Source organism: Anomaloglossus baeobatrachus, chromosome 9, assembly GCF_048569485.1.
Source record: "Anomaloglossus baeobatrachus isolate aAnoBae1 chromosome 9, aAnoBae1.hap1, whole genome shotgun sequence".
Lineage (NCBI taxonomy): Eukaryota > Metazoa > Chordata > Amphibia > Anura > Aromobatidae > Anomaloglossus > Anomaloglossus baeobatrachus.
This window is the reverse complement of record NC_134361.1, coordinates 78727699-78749667: the sequence shown is the minus strand read 5'-3', so window position 1 is coordinate 78749667 and position 21969 is coordinate 78727699. Positions and strand designations below refer to the sequence as shown.

The 21969-nt window shown below is 49.5% G+C and overlaps 1 protein-coding gene across 1 annotated transcript in view; it reads left to right on the top strand.

Annotated features, from left to right (window-relative positions):
- The first annotated feature begins 1025 nt into the window (after positions 1-1025).
- TBC1D8B (TBC1 domain family member 8B) overlaps positions 1026-21969 on the top strand; it is a 133062-nt gene continuing 112118 nt past the window's right edge. Inside the window, exon 1 of the mRNA XM_075323816.1 lies at positions 1026-1291. Within this exon, the coding sequence (XP_075179931.1) occupies positions 1165-1291 (127 nt within the window). The 5' untranslated portion in view covers positions 1026-1164. The remainder of the gene's footprint in view (positions 1292-21969) is intronic.

The window sequence follows — 21969 nt, the reverse complement described above, 5'->3', positions numbered from 1 at the left end:
CACGTCGGAACCCAGACCCGAGCGCCGCGCTACACTGTCCAAATGTATTTACGGCTGAGAGATGCAAATACATTTGATCAGGAAGGAGAGAGCTGCGGTCACCATCACTCTCCTCAGCAGTGTGTATGCCGGGCACAGAATCGCACAGCAGGGCCGACACAGCACAGTGCACACTGCGGAGGAGAGCGGCGGTGACTGAAGATTGAGCGGCCACTACAGGCACCAGTCCATTACAGGCACCGGCCCTTCTGGCATTTGCCATAATTGCCCTATGGTCAGTCCGGCCCTGGCAACCAGCAATCTGCCCTTTATATAGGCCGGGTCATGTGGTGTGCTGGCCAATCACAGCCAAGCCAATACTTGGTATGGCTGCGATGGCTCCATAAGTACTCAGCCTAAAAACTTGGCAATTGGCTGCCCTGCAGCCTTTCAACAAACTTTATTCAGATGGCAAATCCAAACAGAAAGACAGACGTACAGTTAAACGTCCGTGTTCGGGTCCGATATTCGGACACCTGGTGTTCAGTACAAACCCCAAACTTTACAGTTCGGATTCGCTTATCCCGGCTCGCTTATCCCTACTCCTGAGCACTCGAGGATGGAGCAAAGGCACAGCCTGACCTGCAGCACTTGTGTGGTGCTGGATAATCAGACTTTCATCATGAATAAGAGTTGGAAGCCCCCCTTACTAAGTCTGCACATCCTGATATCGTCCAATCAGAGCTCAGTTTTCATTTTCTAAACTTTACTGAGAATATGAATCCTGGATTCTGATTGGTTGCTATGGGCAACCGTGTCACCTTGCTGAAAGGTGACCTCTGAAAATACCAGGAAATGATAAACTACAGCAAGTCTCCCACCCCAGTATCCTGCGACCCCAGACGGACACAGCCTGCGACCCCAGACACTGCCGCCCCCCTCAGGTCCACACATCACTGCCCCTTCTCTCCTCCAAGCCCCGTCGTCCCCTCAGGCTCCAGCCAGGCGTGCTGCATTCTGGGACTTGTAGTCTTGGTCACGCCCTGCTTCCGTTCTTCACAGCCGCCCTAAGAACTACAACTCCCGTCGCCTGCTCCGGGCTCCTGTGTCTTCTTGGCAGGTTCGTTGCTTACGTGTCTGCGGAGCCCAGGATGGTGAGGAAGATATGAGCCCGGTACCGACAAGATGTGGCTGAGACCGGAGGAAGTGCTGCTGAAGAACGCCCTGAAGCTGTGGGTGACGGAGATCTCCAACCCGTACTTCGTGCTGCAGAGGAGAAGAGGCTATGGAGAGGGAAGCGGGGGGCTGACAGGTGAGGAGGAGGGGGGGCTGACAGGTGAGGACCGGCGGGGAGAAAGGGGGGGCTGACAGGTGAGGACCGGCGGGGAGAAAGGGGGGGCTGACAGGTGAGGAGGAAGGGGGGCTGACAGGTGAGGAGGAGGGGGGGCTGACAGGTGAGGACCGGCGGGGAGAAAGAGGGGCTGACAGGTGAGGAGGAGGGGGGGCTGACAGGTGAGGACCGGCGGGGAGAAAGGGGGGGTTGACAGGTGAGGACCGGCGGGGAGAAAGGGGGGGTTGACAGGTGAGGACCGGCGGGGAGAAAGGGGGGGCTGACAGGTGAGGAGGAGGGGGGGCTGACAGGTGAGGAGGAGGGGGGGCTGACAGGTGAGGAGGAGGGGGGGCTAACAGGTGAGGATCGGCGGGGAGAAAGAGGGGCTGACAGGTGAGGAGGAGGGGGGGCTGACAGGTGAGGACCGGCGGGGAGAAAGGGGGGGCTGACAGGTGAGGAGGAGGGGGGGCTGACAGGTGAGGAGGAGGGGGGGCTAACAGGTGAGGACTGGCGGGGAGAAAGGGGGGGCTGACAGGTGAGGAGGAGGGGGGGCTAACAGGTGAGGACCGGCGGGGAGAAAGAGGGGCTGACAGGTGAGGAGGAGGGGGGGCTGACAGGTGAGGACCGGCGGGGAGAAAGAGGGGCTGACAGGTGAGGAGGAGGGGGGGCTGACAGGTGAGGACCGGCGGGGAGAAAGAGGGGCTGACAGGTGAGGAGGAGGGGGGGCTGACAGGTGAGGACCGGCGGGGAGAAAGAGGGGCTGACAGGTGAGGAGGAGGGGGGGCTGACAGGTGAGGACCGGCGGGGAGAAAGGGGGGGCTGACAGGTGAGGAGGAAGTGGGGGGGGCTGACAGGTGAGGAGGGGGAAGTGGGGGGGGCTGACAGGTGAGGACCGGCGGGGAGAAAGGGGGGGCTGACAGGTGAGGACCGGCGGGGAGAAAGGGGGGGCTGATAGGTGAGGACTGGCGGGAGAGGGCTGACAGGTGAGGACCAGGGGGACCTCTTCACTGCACTGCCAGCCTGTACCCCATTACACGGTGCTTATAATGGGCAAATTCTGAAGTCCAGCACCCCAAGAGACAGTGTCCTAGCAGCTATCTGGGCATGCTGGGAAATGTAGTTTTACAACAGACTGCAGTTATCAGAGTATGCTGGGATTGTAGTGTCATGAATGTTCAGTTACAAGTGAAAAGGTTTTGGTACCTTAAGGATTCCCTTTCTAAGCTCAGTTTGTTTATTTAAATGTCTTTTATTATGCCATCCCTCTGCTCTGTTTGTGTATATATTTGTGTTTCTTCAGATATTTTGTCATACTATGCCTGATGAAGAGACCTGAGAAGTCTCGAAAGCTTGCTTTGTAACATCACTTTATTTTATTTTAGTTAGCCATTAAAAGGTATCACAAGATTATAATTTTGTTCCTCTCACTGAGAGCATTCAATAATGAATGTTCAGGCCACGCTGAGAATTGTAGTTTTACCTCAGCAGGGGGACAAGTTACAAATCACATCCCAGTGAGGCCCATGGGGGGCGACTGATGCACGCACAATGCTCCAGTTGGATGAACAGTCCACATCACCAGAAGGTGCGGGTGGAAAATATACTTGTGCCTATTTTGTGCGGGTGGAGAATACACTTGTGCCCGCTCTGTGCGGGTGGAGAATAACCTTGTGCCCGCTCTGTGCTCCTGTCAGTGTGATGGACCCCACATCTTGTGCCATGTACAGGATTACTCTACATGGGCGCTATAGTGCTGTTTCTAGTTCTGATCCTGGCATCCCCAGAGCTGTACTCACAATTCTGCAGCCTTCAGGGGCCATTTCTAGAAGCATCATCACATGTGATGTTTGATTTCTTGCTCCCCCTGAGGCCTTCCCTCTAATCCCTGCAGTGCCGTCTGTTCTGGGGGTCTGCGGGGTCCCAGCAGCCGCACTTCCTGCACTCGGACATTCATAACGTGTCTTGTGGATAGATGGGAAATGTCCACTTTGGTAACATCCCTTTTAAGATTATCTGTTGCCTTTCGTGTAATGTCTGGGAAGTAAATACTTGTTTTTGCAGATATATAAAGGTGTTCCAGGATTGTGCGTACATCTCCTTACTGTGCTATTCCTCTGTTATTCTTCCTACAAATGTATAAATAGACAAGTGGGTGTGGCCAGTTGTGCGGTGTGTCCTTGGCCCATCAGCCCTTCCTGCCAGGCAGTGCAGGAACACAACACATTGATGAGGGAATGGTAACACCCAGTTGTCAAATTACTCAGACATTTCTATGAGAAATGAGAAAAGCTGCTCCAGATTTGTTATTTTGGGGGAATATAAGTACTCTAAACCTGACGGGGGAGGGGGCCGGTGGTCCGCCAGGCTGTCACCAGGAAGCTGTGAATCGCTGCTGGTCCTGTCCCCCCGGTGGGATCCGCAGCTGCTTATTAATGTCATTCATCTTTGGACCTGAGCCTCATGGAATAAGATGGAGAAGCCGCAGGACAGGATGAGTAATGGCTGTGATCGGCTGCTGGAGGGGCTTGTAAATAGTTAATGCAGGAAGCGTCGCACTATGGAGCGTTACTATATGGAGCGTTACTATGTGCGTCTGTTATCCTACACTGGCAGGTTCATATTGGAACATTTTCTTCTACTAATAATCACAGTAAAGGTCCTGACACCACCATGACCCTGGAATTGCTGACTCCGGTCTTCCTCCCGTCTCCTTCCACCATTCCCCTTCTTATCTAAAATGACTACGCAGACACCGAATATCATTGGATAATTCTGGCCATAGCAGCCATTTTATTAACATAAATACATAACCAATAAAATTGCAATATGGTAAGGTCCTTGAAGCTACAACCCTGGTGATCCCCATAAACCGAACCATAAAACCAACTTGCTCCCAGCCGTTACCCACACTGGCTCAGGCGCACCAACTGTAAGGGTTAATCCTTCATTAACCCCAACACACCCACAGGGGCCCCGACATCCCCGTCGGGATTCCCCTCCAAATCACCAGGTGACCAGCAAATATGCCAATGAGGGGATCCACACCCGTATGGATTCCCCGAACAATTTTAACCAACTTCAAGGACCCACCAATAACACGCCAATCAGCCACTACGACCCGATAAACCCCCCCCCGACTATCATATGATGCACACCCAGACATACCATAAATATCAGGGAGGGCGGGCGGGACTCTTCCTTCAGCCAGGGGAGCGGGAAAGTGCCGCTCCTCCCCTTTGCCCCTCCAATCCTTTCAAAACGGGCTCGCACCCCCTCCCCCCACCATGACACCCTGACCTCCCCACCAATCAGGGGTCATGCAGGCCTCCGCAAATGCCCCGGGGGGGGGGAGGGGGGCAATGCTCCGTCCTCTCTTGACCCTGGAATTGCTGACTCCGGTCTTCCTCCCGTCTCCTTCCACCATTCCCCTTCTTATCTAAAATGACTACGCAGACACCGAATATCATTGGATAATTCTGGCCATAGCAGCCATTTTATTAACATAAATACATAACCAATAAAATTGCAATATGGTAAGGTCCTTGAAGCTACAACCCTGGTGATCCCCATAAACCGAACCATAAAACCAACTTGCTCCCAGCCGTTACCCACACTGGCTCAGGCGCACCAACTGTAAGGGTTAATCCTTCATTAACCCTAACACACCCACAGGGGCCCCGACATCCCCGTCGGGATTCCCCTCCAAATCACCAGGTGACCAGCAAATATGCCAATGAGGGGATCCACACCCGTATGGATTCCCCGAACAATTTTAACCAACTTCAAGGACCCACCAATAACACGCCACAACGAAGGCACCTTGATAACCTTCAAGTGCCTGAGACCCCCCTCAACCTCAGAGCCCTTTCGATACCTCCTTGCAAGCCGAGGGTCCACAAATCGATCCCTACCGCATTTAAGTGTACCCCGTCCGCCAACCAAAATTCCTCTTCCGTCCTTTCCAGCTCCACATGCCGGATACAAACACCCCCATTCCGACTAACAAACTTTGAAATCGCCCTATTAACCTTCGCCCGCGCCTTGTTCAGCCTCTCAACAGACCGCGCTTTCCGCCAACTCCTTCTCGCCACCATCTCTGACCAAACTACCGTAATCCCCGGAAAAGACACCCATAGCCGCAACAAGTCGTGCTTGATGTCTTTTATTAGGATTCTAAAAGGCCTTTTCCCTAGATCATTCCCCCCAACGTGTAAGACCAACACGTCAGGAGGCCTGTCTAATCGGGCATATTTATTCACCTCTTGTAACACCCTGCTCCACCCTAACCCCCGAACCCCGAGCCACCGTACGAGAGCCACGTCCCTGGCGAAGCCTAACTGTCTCCCGTTCCTTCTCGCATCCGCTCGCCGGGCTCCCCAATACACGTAAGAATGGCCCAAGATCCAGACCAGCGGGGGGGAGGGAAGGGGTGTTTCTGCAATACAAAAGCACAAACAAACAACCATTTTATTGCCTGATACCCTCAGACGAAACACCCACACCCCGGCCGCCCCCCCCCCCCCCCATTCACCGGAAAAGTCCCCCACTCAGTTTCCGACCACCGCCTGGGGGCGGACGTATAACTTAAAACGCCCCGACTTCCACCTACCAATCTGTTTAACCGCGTCTTCAGACAAACCGCACATGGAAGCCTCTGTCGCCGCCCCTATCCGAAAAGAATGCGATCCAAAAGACTTAGGATCTAACCCCAACAACTTCAAACACGCCCTGAAAACACTCACAAACTGATATCGTGATAAGAAAGACCCGTCATCATGACATAACAGCGGGCCGTCCACCTTTTTACGAATATGTTCAAAATTCTTGAAACACCTCAACGGGCACATATCCGATCCCCTAACCGCTCCCAAACACACTCGCTTCCCTGCCCCCCGTTGATCAGTTTTAGATTTACTTATCCACAATTCAATTCCCCTGTCCACCGCCATAACGTCACCACGACTCAAACCCCCAGGGGACAACTTACTGGGAGATACCAATTCCCCCACCCGCAAGGCTCCAAAAAACGCCAATGAAAACGCCAACCTAAACAAATGTTCCTCAAACGGAGATGTACAAACCTCCCCCAACACCCCACCCAGCCGTTCCAATAATCCAAATGACACTGGTCGTCTACCATCTAGTAGCTTTCGTCCTCTGCGAAAACCCTTCAACGCCTGGACAACCAAAAAACACTTAGTTAAATCTCGTAACCCTCGTAACCGGAAACCAAATGCTAACCCTGCCATGAAACGATTTGCCTTCGCAACCGACCACCCTGCTACCGCCGCCTCCCCCAACTTTTCCAACAATATTCCCAACTGATCCTCTTCAGAAAAATCCCCACCCTGCAACCATTGCTCCCAAAGCCCCCATGCTGCCTGATATGCGGTCCACGTGTTACCCGATAAGGACGCCCTAATTAGCGGTCCCGCTGCCCGAATACCACGTTCCAAAGGTGTGCTGGGCACTCCAACCCGCTGGACTCTGCCTCTGGTGCGCAAACCCGGAACCGATCCCACTGAAAACGAGAGAGGGAATCAGCTATTAGGTTCTGAACACCTGGCACATGAGCCGCCGTAATACATGCATTAATTTGCAGACAAACCAATACCAACTCCCGTAACACCCGAACGACCGGAGGAGAGGACGCCGAAAACTGATTAATCGCCAGCACCACCCCCATGTTGTCACAGTTAAAACGAATCTTCTTGTTTGCCAACTGGCCACTCCAAAGATGAAGTGCCACCATTATTGGAAAAATTTCCAATAGCGCCACATTCTTTGTCAAGCCTGCAGCCGTCCAGTTGTCCGGCCACCGACCCACACACCACTGACCCTGGAAGAAAGCTCCGAAACCTGAACTGCCCGCCGCATCCGTAAACAACTCCAAGTCAAAATTGTCCACTGCATCCTCCATGATCAGTGAACGACCGTTGTAGTGTTCCAAAAACTGTCCCCAAACTGCTAAGTCCGCTCTGTGTTCTGCTGATAACCGAACGTAATGGTGCGGGGCAACCACCCCCGCCGTTGCCCTGGCAAGTTGTCGTGAAAACATCCGGCCCATTGGCATCACCCGACAAGCAAAATTAAGTTTTCCCAGAAGGGACTGCACTTCCCTTAATTGCAGTTTCTTCACCCGCCGTGCCCTTGCCACCTCGTCCCTCATGGCCGCAACCTTGTCCTCAGGAAGCCGGACTTCCCAGGCCACGGAATCGATTACAATGCCCAGAAAACTTAAACTAGTAGTCGGTCCCACCGTTTTTTCAGGCGCCAAGGGGACCCCAAATCGGTCCGCAACCCACTCCATAGTTGCCAAGATCTCGGCACACTGCGTCGAATCGGCAGGACCTACACACAAAAAATCATCGAGATAATGCACCAATGTTGACAAGCCCGAAACGTCCCGAACAACCCACTCCAAAAAACAACTAAACGTTTCGAAAAATGCGCATGAGATTGAGCACCCCATGGGCAAACAGCGATCTACAAAATACGCCCCCTCCCAAAAGCAACCCAACAACCGGACACAATCTGCATGCACTGGCAAAAGCCGAAAAGCTGATTCAATATCCGTCTTAGCCATAAGTGCCCCCTTTCCACATTTTTTTACCCATCTTGTGGCCTCATCAAATGACGTATAAACCACCGAACACAGTTCAGCCGGTATCCCGTCATTTACCGACCTACCCCTTGGGTAAGACAGATGGTGAATCAGCCGGAATTTCCCCGGCTCCTTTTTTGGCACTACCCCCAGCGGCGAGACCACCAGATCAGGAAAAGGAAGGGGCCTGAAACGGCCCCGCCATCCTCCCTAAAGCCACTTCCTTGCCTAATTTTTCGGCCACGACCACCGAATGTTGATATGCTGACAAAAGGTTCTTCGTCGCCGCCGGCACATTAAAATTGGGAGCCGGAATTCTGAAACCCTCCCCAAAACCCAACCGCAAAACTTCAGCTTTCTCCCTATCAGGGTACCTATTTAGGTACGGAAGCATCGCGGCTAAGCTCACCGGCGTCAGACCCTTGGGTATGAGTGGTGCCGGGCTTGGATTTTCCTTTCTTAAAGCACTTTGCCGCTCCATGTGAGGTCCCATTACAATGGGTACAGAGGTGCTTAAAACGGCAGGTGGCCCCGAACTTGCATTGCCCCTCATTAAATTGCCAACACACGCCGGGCTTTTGCGAACCCCCTTGACCTTGCTGACTACCGGCACCCTGCGTTCCGGACTGGCCGGCAGACCCGGCCCCGCCCTGAAAGGGCTGGCCATATCTCGACGGTGCCATAACCCGTAACCACAAACCGATGTCCTTTTGGTCCCATCTAATAGAAGGTCGAACGGCCTTCCGCTGACGAAACTGTTCGTCATACCTAAGCCATGTCTGTCCCCCATATACCCTGTACGCCTCACCAATAGAGTCCATATAGCAAAACAAATATGAACAGTTCTCCGGCGCCTTTTCGCCTATCACACTCGCCAAAATAGCAAAAGCCTGCAACCAATTAGTGAACGTCTGAGGGATCAAGCGCCATCGCCGCTTCTTCTCCTCCTCTTTCTTGCTCTCATCCTTTTTACCTTTGTCCAAATTAAATTTTGCCAACGGCAGCAGGGAGAAGATCTCTACGTATTCATCCTTCCAGATCTTCTCCTTCACCTCTGTCTTAAGATGGGAACCCAAGGGACCCTCAAAACAGACGAAAACCTCACCCCGCGCCCGATCATCCAAATGAAGCCTGTCCTCCTTATTCTTTTCCGTCTGCACCGACACCGACACCGGGGAAGCAATACCCGCCACCGGCGCTTCACTAATGCCCAAGGGAGGCGGATTAATCCAAGCCCCCACTGGCCCTGAGTGTTCCCGTGCCCCCCCAATCCGCTCCAGCAACGTACGCACACAACCTATAAGCTCTCCCAGCTCCCCCCTTCCTGACGCATATCCTCCACCCCCCGTGGGTACCCCCTGACTAAACCCTGGGTGACCTACATCCCCCCTCGCGTTCTGTACCTGACAATACTGGGTAGACAAACAAGACATAGAACCATACTCACCGGGCTGCACGAGGGTAGCGGCCCCGTCAGCCGGACTACCAGACTCCTGACGTCCCTCCGGCTGCTCAGTAGACTCCTGGCTCCGCACCTCCGCTTCGCCGCCGTTGGCCCCTGCTGCTGCAGGGCCGGAAGATCCCTCCAGGAGCTGATCCTGTGGCTGATGTCCGCCCCCCCAGCCGGCTGCTACGGGGGGCTGTCTGCGGTCCTCTGGATCCTGCCGACGCAGCTCCCACCTCCCACTCCACGGGCCCCCCCCGGCATTCGGGGCCTCTGCTGATGAGGGCCCTGCACGCCAGGCCCGGTGCACTACAGATTCCAGCCGTCGCGATCCGCCCCCTCCGCTAGGGCCCGCCCCCTCATCCGACCTCCACCGCAGACAGGGCTCAGGGCGCTCGGCCAGCACATCACCAGAGCGCCCCGCCGCAGCTCCGACATCCACCGTTGACACAGTGGGAGCAGGCCCCGCCCCCAACTCCAGGAAAGGCCTGCTCACCACCGCTGGACCCGGCCGCACTCTTGAATTCCTCCCAGACCGGGGCCTGCTGTACTTTTTAGCACATGGCGCCCGGCCTGGAGGGTCCCCGGAGGGGCTTCTAATGCGTCGCTGGGCCCGGGGAGTCACCTCAGGTGATAACCGCTCCGGCGGTCTGGATCTCCGGAGGCGCCGCTCACGTGGGGGGGGAGCCCCCACCGCCTCCTGACTCCCTCCGATGAGTCCCTGCACAGACGCCTGCAGCCAGCCTGGAGGATGGACGCCAGCCGCCGCTCGCAGCCGCTCCAGGATGTTTTCCACGGACTCCATTGCCGCAGGTAAGATGCCTGCGACTCTTCCTTCAGCCAGGGGAGCGGGAAAGTGCCGCTCCTCCCCTTTGCCCCTCCAATCCTTTCAAAACGGGCTCGCACCCCCTCCCCCCACCATGACACCCTGACCTCCCCACCAATCAGGGGTCATGCAGGCCTCCGCAAATGCCCCGGGGGGGGGAGGGGGGCAATGCTCCGTCCTCTCTTTATTCACGGTGATTTCCTTCCCTGACATCAGTCGGAAAACTGCAGTATAGAAACCATAACTAGGAATATCTTTAAGCAGTGCTTAACTCCTTAATGACCACCAATACGCTTTTTTACTGACCTGTGAAATAAGAGAATGGCGCCCCCAGCAGACAGCAGGTGTTGGCTGTACACCATGGCTGACACCTTTCATGTTGGGCACAATCGCTTCCATCACTGGTCCAGGTTGTGTAAGGCTGCTTTCACACTACGTTTTTTAGCGTTCGTCATGAATGTTTTTTTGCTGCAAAAGCGGATCCTGTTTTTGCAGAGAAAAATGCATGTGTTATTTTGCAGGATCCTGTCACTTGAAGTTTATGGGCGGGCATTGAAGTCATGTGATCGGGAGTGAGGGGAACTGAACGTGACAGACTGGGAGCCGGCATCTGACAGCTGCGGTAAGCTGTAACCAAGGTAAATATCGGGTAACTAAGTGAAGTGCTTTGCTTGAATACCCAATATTTACCTTGGTTACGAGCGTCCGTAGCTGCTAGGAGCCGGCTCCCTGCACACGTAACTAAGGTAAACATCAGGTAACTAAGAAGCGCTTTGCTTGGTTACCCGATATTTACCTTGGTTACGAGCGTCCGCCACTCTCAGGCGGGGGAGAGAGTGAGAGGGAGAGGGGGACTGATCACGCGAGGCTGGTTTCTGGGCATGCTCAGTAGAGCAAACAGGATCCGGTCTATCAGCATGCCAGCGTTCACATGCGTTTGCGTGCTGTTTAGTCAGGATCCAGCAATTTGCAGTATTTGGGCGCAGCTCAAAAACGCTAAATAGCGTTTTTGAAAAAAATTAAAAAACTGCAACTCGCTGGATCCTCACTATAACGCACGCAAACGCATGGGAACGCATGTTGACGCGAGTCCATTGCAAATGCATTGAAATGAAAACGCATTTGCACTGGATCTGTTTTTGCGTTAAAAAAAGTTCATGACGCATGTTAAAAAAAACGTAGTGTGAAAGCAGCCTTACTTATTAGATTTGCTGTCAATATCTACAGCAGCATCTAGATGGTTAACAGAGTGGGCGAGGCTCTCTCTGTAACCCTGTCAGTACTGGAAGATCGCGATTATGTCATCCCGATGGTTGCAATGGCAATTCAAGGCCAAGTATTGGCTGCAGGGTCTGCCAGCTAAGGGGGTCTGTTAGGGCCTTTTCACCCTGCGTTGTTACCAACGTTCAGTGGTCCTGTCGGAGCTTACATCCGGACCCCCCAAAAAACAGGATTCAGGTGTATGCGCCGATGAAGCCATTGACTAAAATGTGCATGATTTTCAGGCCATTGGAGGTGCATAGCTAGACATAGCAGATTAAGCCTTGATGTCAGATAAACAAATGAATGGGATGTGTGCCGGACGGCGGTCGTTTCACGTGTGCTCATCACGCTTCAACAGGTCCAATACAATGTGGTGCTCAACTACTCCCTTTAAATAGTTTACCCAGAAGTCACCTGAATAACCGTGTGCAAAATACATAAATAAATCAATAACCGGATACAAAAACATAACAAATGGAACAAATCGCTATTATAAAAACACTGTCAGATCAATAATAATAATAAATCTTTATTTCTATAGCGCCAACATATTCCGCAGCGCTTTACAGTTCAGGAGGTTCATATACAAACCAATAACAGAAATAGAAAATACAATAATCATTTTTATCATTAAAAACCCAAAGGGTCCAGCACATTCAGATGTGAAATCCATAAAGCTTCTCTTCTTAATGGTGGTGGCCTCCTTAAAAGTTAACTCTTTCTAGCCCAGAAAACTTGGTCTTCAGGAATTGACTGATGAACCATTCGCACGTGTTTAATCAAACTGGTTGTGCCCTTGCCAGATTTTATTGAACTAAAGTGTTCCCTAAATCTTGTAAATAATAGTCTGATTGTTTTATTATTATTATTATTATTATTATTATTATTATTATTATTATTATTATAATAAAAGCCACAAGGGCAAAAAAATACATAGATTACAAACTGTGTTTTACACAAAATGAATTGTCTCATATGCTAAAAATTGTTACATCTTATAGGTTACTGAGGGTTTTCGTAAATCTGTTTCCCATAGATCATTACTACTTTTGCCAATTCTTGTGATTGGCAGATCTTATGACAGCATCCATTGGCCATATTTAAAATTAAAAATACCGTAAATCGCTTTTCCTTATTTGCGTCAGGCCCAGCACTGACGTCAATATCCGAGCTCAGCTCACTTATTGACAGCCACTCGTGCAGATTCACTGAGCTCAGTTATTGAGTCCAGCCCTATCATCGTAACGTCAATGCTGCAGTCACTGATAGAGGCTGGGAGACTCAGCCCTGGACCTGGGGAAGGTGGGCAAAGCATACATTTGTGTGTGTGTGTGTATATGTATATGTATGTATATATATATATATATATATATATATATATATATATATATATATCTCACATATATATATATATATCTCACATATATATATATATATATCTCACATATATATATATGTGTATATATAGAGTACAGTCCAAAAGTTTAGTCACACCTCATTCAAAGAGTTTTCTTTATTTTCAGGTCTCTGAAAATTGTAGATTCACATTGAAGGCATCAAAACTATGAATTAAAACATGTGGAATGAAATACTTAAAAAAAAGTGTGAATCAACTAAAAATATGTCTTATATTCCAGGTTCTTCAAAGTAGCCATCTTTTGCTTTCATTACTGCTTTGCACACTCTTGGCATTCTCTTGATGAGCTTTAAGAGGTAGTCACCGGAAATGGTTTTCCAACAGTCTTGAAGGAGTTCCCAGAAATGCTTAGCACTTGTTGGCCCTTTTGCCTTCACTCTGCGATCCAGCTCACCCCAAACCATCTCGATTGGGTTCAGGTCTGGTGACTGTGGAGACCAGGCCATCTGTCGTAGCACCCCATCACTCTCCTTCTTAGTCAAATAGCCCTTACACAGCCTGGAGGTGTGTTTGGGGTCATTGTCCTGTTGAAAAATAAATGATGGTCCAACTAAACGCAAACCGGATGGAATAGCATGCCGCTGCAAGGTGCTCTGCGAGCCATGCTGGTTCAGTATGCCTTCAATTTTGAATAAATCCCCAACAGTGTCACCAGCAAAGCACCCCCACACCATCACACCTCCTCCTCCATGCTTCACAGTGGGAACCAGCCATGTAGAGTCCATCCGTTCACCTTTTCTACAAAGACAGGGTGGTTGGATCCAAAGATCTCAAATTTGGACTCATCAGACCAAAGCACAGATTTCCACTGGTCTAATGTCCATTCCTTGTGTTCTGTAGCCCAAACAAGTCTCTTCTGCTTGTTGCCTGTCCTTAGCAGTGGTTTCCTAGCAGCTATTTTACCATGAAGGCCTGCTGCACAAAGTCTCCTCTTAACAGTTGTTCTAGAGATGAGAAGGTGTGTCCAAACTTTTGGTCTGTACTGTATGTATCTATACATATGTGTGTATATATCTATACATATGTGTGTATATGTGTGTATGTATGTATGTATGTATGTACAGTGCCTACAAGTAGTATTCAACCCCCTGCAGATTTAGCAGGTTTACACATTCGGAATTAACTTGGCATTGTGACATTTGGACTGTAGATCAGCCTGGAAGTGTGAAATGCACTGCAGCAAAAAAGAATGTTATTTCTTTTTTTATTTTTTTTTTAAATTGTGAAAAGTTTATTTAGAGGGTCATTTATTATTCAACCCCTCAAACCACAAGAATTCTGTTTGGTTCCCCTAAAGTATTAAGAAGTATTTCAGGCACAAAGAACAATCACAGCTTCACATGTTTGGATTAATTATCTCTTTTTCCAGCCTTTTCTGACTAATTAAGACCCTTCCCAAACTTGTGAACAGCACTCATACTTGGTGAACATGGGAAAGACAAAGGAGCATTCCAAGGCCATCAGAGACAAGATCGTGGAGGGTCACAAGGCTGGCAAGGGGTAGAAAAACCCTTTCCAAGGAGTTGGGCCTACCTGTCTCCACTGTTGGGAGCATCATCCGGAAGTGGAAGGCTTATGGAATTACTGTTAGCCTTCCACGGCCTGGACAGCCTTTGAAAGTTTCCACCCGTGCCGAGGCCAGGCTTGTCCGAAGAGTCAAGGCTAACCCAAGGACAACAAGGAAGGAGCTCCGGGAAGATCTCATGGCAGTGGGGACATTGGTTTCAGTCAATACCATAAGTAACGTACTCCACCGCAATGGTCTCCGTTCCAGACGAGCCCGTAAGGTACCTTTACTTTCAAAGCGTCATGTCAAGGCTCGTCTACAGTTTGCTCATGATCACTTGGAGGACTCTGAGACAGACTGGTTCAAGGTTCTCTGGTCTGATGAGACCAAGATCGAGATCTTTGGTGCCAACCACACACGTGACGTTTGGAGACTGGATGGCACTGCATACGACCCCAAGAATACCATCCCTACAGTCAAGCATGGTGGTGGCAGCATCATGCTGTGGGGCTGTTTCTCAGCCAAGGGGCCTGGCCATCTGGTCCGCATCCATGGGAAGATGGATAGCACGGTCTACCTGGAGATTTTGGCCAAGAACCTGCGCTCCTCCATCAAGGATCTTAAGATGGGTCGTCATTTCATCTTCCAACAAGACAACGACCCAAAGCACACAGCCAAGAAAACCAAGGCCTGGTTCAAGAGGGAAAAAATCAAGGTGTTGCAGTGGCCTAGTCAGTCTCCTGACCTTAACCCAATTGAAAACTTGTGGAAGGAGCTCAAGATTAAAGTCCACATGAGACACCCAAAGAACCTAGATAACTTGGAGAAGATCTGCATGGAGGAGTGGGCCAAGATAACTCCAGAGACCTGTGCCGGCCTGATCAGGTCTTATAAAAGAAGATTATTAGCTGTAATTGCAAACAAGGGTTATTCCACAAAATATTAAACTTGGGGGTTGAATAATAATTGACCCACACTTTTATGTTGAAAATGTATTAAAATTTAACTGAGCAACATAACTTGTTGGTTTGTAAGATTTATGCATCTGTTAATAAATCCTGCTCTTGTTTGAAGTTTGCAGGCTCTAACTTATTTGCATCTTATCAAAACTGCCAAATCTGCAGGGGGTTGAAGACTACTTGTAGGCACTGTATGTATGTGTGTGTGTGGAGAGGGGTTTTCTGAACCTGAAAATCCTTTAATTTTCGGATTCAGCAAACCCCTCTCCCCTGGCTGGTCATTAAAGGGTTAAATGCACTTGGTATATTTAGTGTTTCTGCTGCTACCCAATTAGTTGGCGTTGATCTCCTTACGCTATACATACAAGAAGCTATATGCAGCATTTGTCAGTGCGCTTTTATCACATTTTTTGATGCTTTTTTTTTTTTTTTTTTTTAGTACAGATTTGTCACAAAACTGCTACCAAATCTTTACACCCGTAAAGTCAATGAGATTCCTGCAGTGTAGTGCACACGTAGTATCTTTTTTTTTTTTTTTTTTTGCAGATTTGGTGCAGAAAATAATCTGCAGCATGTCAAGTCTTTCAGCGTTTTATTCAGCATTTTTTCATCCATTAACTTCAGTTTGAAAAACACATAAAACGTGTGTTTTTGTGTTGCTTTTTTCCTGCCAAGAGATGCAGAAATGGTGCAGATATTTCTGCATCCCGATACTCCACGTGCGCACATAACTTTAAAGTGACTTCAAAATACTAGAGAATACACACACGCTTATAAAAAAACAAAAAACATACATGGGTGTTTTCCATGAATGTGCCATCCATGTTTTTCCGGTATGGCTAAAGAAAAAGATATTTGGCCCCCTTCAGACGTCCACGTTACTGGTACACGTGGCATCAGTGCCCATCAAAACTATACCAAACATCTTCATGATACAGGTTCCTGTGCACCCAGAAATTGTAAGTGTTTTAACTCAAAAAGAGTTTGATAGGGACCCAACAAAAAGAGGTCACCTTGCTGTTGGGCTCACATAACACTGGCCATTTTTGTGTGCTAAGTATCTCAATTTTTACATGTTTTCCATAACCGTAATGCATGTCTGTATTCCCATATTGATTGTTCCACATATCTTAGCGCTACAGAGTGCAGCTGTCTCCTTTTTGCTGTTTCACGGTTGGTTTGCACCTGTTCACATTAGAAAGGTAGGATGTGCCATCAGTCTTTTTCTTAGATTCCAGCCTAAGTCAGTGCTATTGCTGTGCTATTCATCCATGACTGCCGTATATGAGTATATATAGAGGCCATATACCCAAGGTGCGTCCTGTGCTCTGATGTCACATAGAGCCTTGCACCGATGTATTTCCCAGTAACATTATCCTTTTCGTAGAGGAGATTGGGGTCCCCATCTGCAGCACATCACTACGGACCAGAAAGTACAGGCTGTTGTATCATGTACATGAGCCCCTATTACTGTACAATGGCAGAGGATCAGGTTAGCTGCAGATTTTGGGAACACTGGGCTACAAGCCTCATTGGTGCAGTATCGGATAGTCATCACGCAGTGCAGAAACCCCCGGGGTCCGCTCCGCAATCAATATCAGCTGTAATGTGAGGGAAGTCCTGGTATTGGCATCTGTCTTAGTCTTTGAGTGATTCACAACCATATTGCTTTCTCACTTGGCAGATCGGGCGCTTCTGTTGTTGCCGGTGGCTTCTGGGGGTGGCACATATTGGAGACACAGACTGGCAATGTTGTGTCTGCAAAGCAGCAGAAACAGTGGGGAAGTAACGTGATTTGGCAGACGTAAGCTCCAGCCTGCCAGCTTTTCCACTGCCATTTTTTTCATCGCTCACTAACATGAGTCATGTACAGTAAATAACATATTATGCTGTGAGCAAATGACAAACGGTAAATCAGGAGCCGAGCTTAGAGCCTTTTTAAAGGGAACCTGTCACCAGTTTTTGGCGCTATATGCTGCGGCAACCACCAGTGAGCCCCTATATACAGCATTCTAGCATGCTGTATATAAGAGCCCAGGCCGCTGTATACAACATAAAAAACACTTTATAATACTCCCCTAAACCGGTCGCTGCGGTGAATGTGGCTCGGATGCGCGTCTCCGTCCTCTGGTGCCGGCGCCGCCTCTTTCGGCCATCTTTGTTGCCGCCTCTTTCGTCCTTCTGAAGCTGGGGTGCATGACTCGTCCGACGGCATACACACTCGTCGACATTCAGGTCCTGAGCAGGCGCACTTTGATCTGGCCTGAGCAGGTCAGATCAAAGTATTGTGCGCATGTGCGGGACCGGCGAGTGTGTATGATGTAGGACTCGTCATGCACACAGGCTTCAGAAGGAGGACGAAGATGGCCGAAAGAGGCGGCGCCGGCACCGGAGAACTGAGACACCCATATGGCCCAACTCCACCATAGCGACCGTTTAGGTGAGTATTTTAAAGTAATTTTTACGTTCTACACAGCGGCCTGGGCTCTTATATACAGAATGTTATATATTAGAGCCCACTGGTGGTGGTTGCAGCTTATAGGGTAAAAACTGGTGACGGGTTCCCTTTCAAAGGGATTTTGGTATGTATGTCGTGTTGCTGGGATTTGTGATAATGTAGGATTTGAGAGGGCCGCCAATGAGAAACCCACCGAACCTGAGAATGAAGGGGGGGGCAACACTAGTGTAACGCTGTGTCCCAGTACAAACCCCGTGCGTTCATGGAACTGCAGCCGACCTCATTCACATACAGGAAAATGAGCTGTTACACAGATTGGGTCATAAAATATTTATACATTTTTAGCTATTTTTTTTTTCTTCCTTCTCAAACGTTCTAACACTGAATTCTTAGTAACAGAGGGATGGACCGGCCATGTAGAGGCATTACTGGACATATGAAAAGTTTAAGGGTGAAATCATAATGACCAGATTCCTTTTAAGCACAATTTTGCTCCATTAGGATAAATGGGGGTTGGTAAAACCTATAAATGCTCCGACTCAGGTTTCCATAAATCGAATTACGTGCAGAAGATGAATGTATGTATGTACCTCCACATCTACATTTAAAGCTCCAGAACCGAATCTTAACACAAATGATGGGAGTCTTGAAGATTTTTCTTAACGTTACCACCTATCTACAGGACACCCCCTCTCTTAAGGCTAGGGCCACACGAGCATATAACATCCGATGTGAGAGCAGTGGATACGATCTGCTAATGACCCGTGGCTGCCGCTCTGCTGCAGCGTGATCAGAGCGTCATGCAACTGTCCATCTCCTCCATTGTCAGCTGCTGCATACTGTATATCGCACTGCACTCGGATGACATCTGAATGCAGTTCGATGATTCACTCACACCCATAGACTTGTATGGGTGCGAGTGACACGTTTATGGCTGACACTCGCAGCATGCTGCAATTGTTTTCTCGGTCTAATTAGGGTTGAGAAAACAAATCGTAGGTCAATACGGCACCATAGACTAACTTTGGGCCAAGTGAAATGCAATATTTTTTTTTTTTTATCGCATTCCACTCGTCTTATTTTCTCTCCATATGTCCTAGGTCTAACAAGGACAGGTAGCAACTAAGTATGCCACTCTGGATAACCTGGTTTGGCATGTTGTACGCAGAGAGTTTCTGAAACTAACAATATTTAACTTAGATTACTGGGTGCAGTCGTCCTGACATTACCAAAGCATTGAATATAGCTAAGCTTGGAGAGAGCTGTCCGGCAAACATCAGGCTCTCAGTAGAGCTTATGCATTGACTGTGAAGTGTCAATCATTGCAGGGGGCGTACTACAGAACATGGCATGTGACTTTCCAGTCCTTTAATACTAATCACAGGGTAATAAACCCTTTTAGTTTAGATAAACAATAGCTTGCACACAGACAAGAGAAGCACACTTGGTTTTTCTTTTTAGCCCTTGCAGCATGCTGTGCTCAGCTTACATTGCAAAATCCTGCTGACAGATTCCCTTTAATGGACCTTTAAACTACTACTGAGCTAGAAATGACAGGTTATTGTGGCTCACTGGTTAGAACTGTAACCTTGTAACAATTTGGTCCTGCGTAAAAAAAAAAATTGGGAGCATCATGATGGCCATGAAAGTGGAATTGTGCATGGTAAATGGTAAACTACAAGAGGAGAGATATGTATCGCTGAGGTTATTAGCCTCAGTGATGTGAACCCATATATTCTTCAGTATGCTACCGTAGGTGCTGAGTGGGGTAAATGGTTTTTAACAGGGCTGGATTTTTGTGAACAACTAAAGGGTAGGATGGTTTTTCACCATATCTGCACCTCAGGATGTGGTCGAGGAGGTAAATGTAAAGGCCACTTTACACGCTGCGATATCGGTATTGATATCGCTAGCGTGCGTACCCGCCCCCGTCGGTTGTGCGTCACGGGCAAATCGCTGCCCGTGGCGCACAACATCGCTTACACCCGTCACACATACTTACCTTCCTAGCGACGCCGCTGTGGCCGGCGAACTGCCTCCTTTCTAAGTCACTGCAATGTCACTAAGCGGCCGCCCAATAGAAGCGGAGGGGCGGAGATGAGCGGGACGAACATCCCGCCCACCTCCTTCCTTCCTCATTGCAGGCGGCCGCAGGTATGGTGATGTTCCTCGTTCCTGCGGTGTCACACATAGCGGTGTGTGCTGCCGCAGGAACGACGAACAACCTGCGTCCTGCAACAGCAATGATAATCTGGAAAGGAACAACGCATCAACGATCAACGATTAGGTAAGTAATTTTGATCATTAACGGTCGTTCCTGCGTTTCACACGCAACGACGTCGCTAACGAGGCCGGATGTGCGTCACGAATTCCGTGACTCCAACGACCTCTTGTTAGCGATGTCGTTGTGTGTAAAGTTGCCTTTAGACTTCTGGAATGACTGTGTCCCCTGTGTTTGGAGGCAGCAGACGTCCACCATGGTGCTCTGAGCAGAATGGAACGCCATCGTTTAGCGGGAGGAACCCACAATTGTATGGACTGTGTACACAATCTTTTATTCTCTTTGTGCCGCAAAGGCTTTTCTTGCTTTTTTTTTCTTACTGGTTTATGAAGCTTAATAAACCAGTTGAAAACTTTAGACATGAAGTGTTCCTGTGTCTGCTTCGAACGACCGCTGAATGAGTTGATCTAGCACAGGGGCTTCAATAATGGCATAATTACTGTGTACGTGTCCCTCACCTTATTTATTAAAGTTGGGAGATATGACCCAGCTGAATATTTTATTTTAGGAAGGTGGCTGGGGTTCAATTGAAAATAGTACTTTTGGGTCCCATGACTATTATGTACTCCCCTGACCATGAGCAATGGTGAGCACAGTGCTAATTTATCAGAGCTTCTTATGAAGTTTTCCATAGTCCTATGGGTGACATTTTAATTTCTATTGTCATTCTTCACCTGTAATGGCCATAGATATTTGCAGGTAGAGCGATCATTGCTTTGTTCCCCTGCAGGAGACTGAAAGACGAGCAGCCATGAATGAATAATTCAGCACATTGCAGTAACCCGAGCTCACTTGCTTCCTTTACGAATGTATGCCCTATAGGTTTTAGCTGAAAGGTCACTTTATAATTGTTTTTTTGTCTAGTTAGAAAGACTGACAGTAATGTTCTCGCTTGGTCCGGTAAAATCCCAGTAATATGCACTTGCTGCAACCCTGCTGAGTCTTTCACCGCTGCTTTCAAATAGATGGTAAGAAAAGACTATTAATAAGAAGCCCAGGGCTCCACCATTAAGATCGATGCATGCTAAAGGGTTGTTGATTTTGTTTATAGGCTTCAGTATAAAAAAGTAGTTATTCTTATTGCCCTTGGTCTCTCAATGCTTTCTTGGATGGATGATGTTGGGCACCCTCAGGACAGTACACCCACCCCTCAGGACAGTACACCCACCCCTCAGGACAGTACACCCACCCCTCAGGACAGTACACCCACCCCTCGGGACAGTACACCCACCCCTCGGAACAGTACACCCACTCCTCGGGACAGTACACCCACCCCTCAGGACAGTACACCCACCCCTCGGGACAGTACACCCACCCCTCAGGACAGTACACCCACCCCTCAGGACAGTACACCCACCCCTCAGGACAGTACACTCACCCCTCAGGACAGTACACTCACCCCTCAGGACAGTACACTCACCCCTCAGGACAGTACACTCACCCCTCAGGACAGTACACCCACCCCTCAGGACAGTACACCCACCCCTCAGGACAGTACACCCACCCCTCAGGACAGTACACCCACCCCTCGGGACAGTACACCCACCCCTCGAGACAGTACACCCACCCCTCAGGACAGTCCACCCACCCCTCAGGACAGTCCACCCACCCCTCAGGACAGTACACTCACCCCTCAGGACAGTACACCCACCCCTCAGGACAGTACACCCACCCCTCAGGATAGTACACTCACCCCTCAGGACAGTACACCCACCCCTCGGGACAGTACACCCACCCCTCGGGACAGTACACCCACCCCTCGGGACAGTACACCCACCCCTCGGGACAGTACACCCACCCCTCGGGACAGTACACCCACTCCTCGGGACAGTACACCCACTCCTCGGGACAGTACACCCACCCCTCGGGACAGTACACCCACCCCTCGGGACAGTACACCC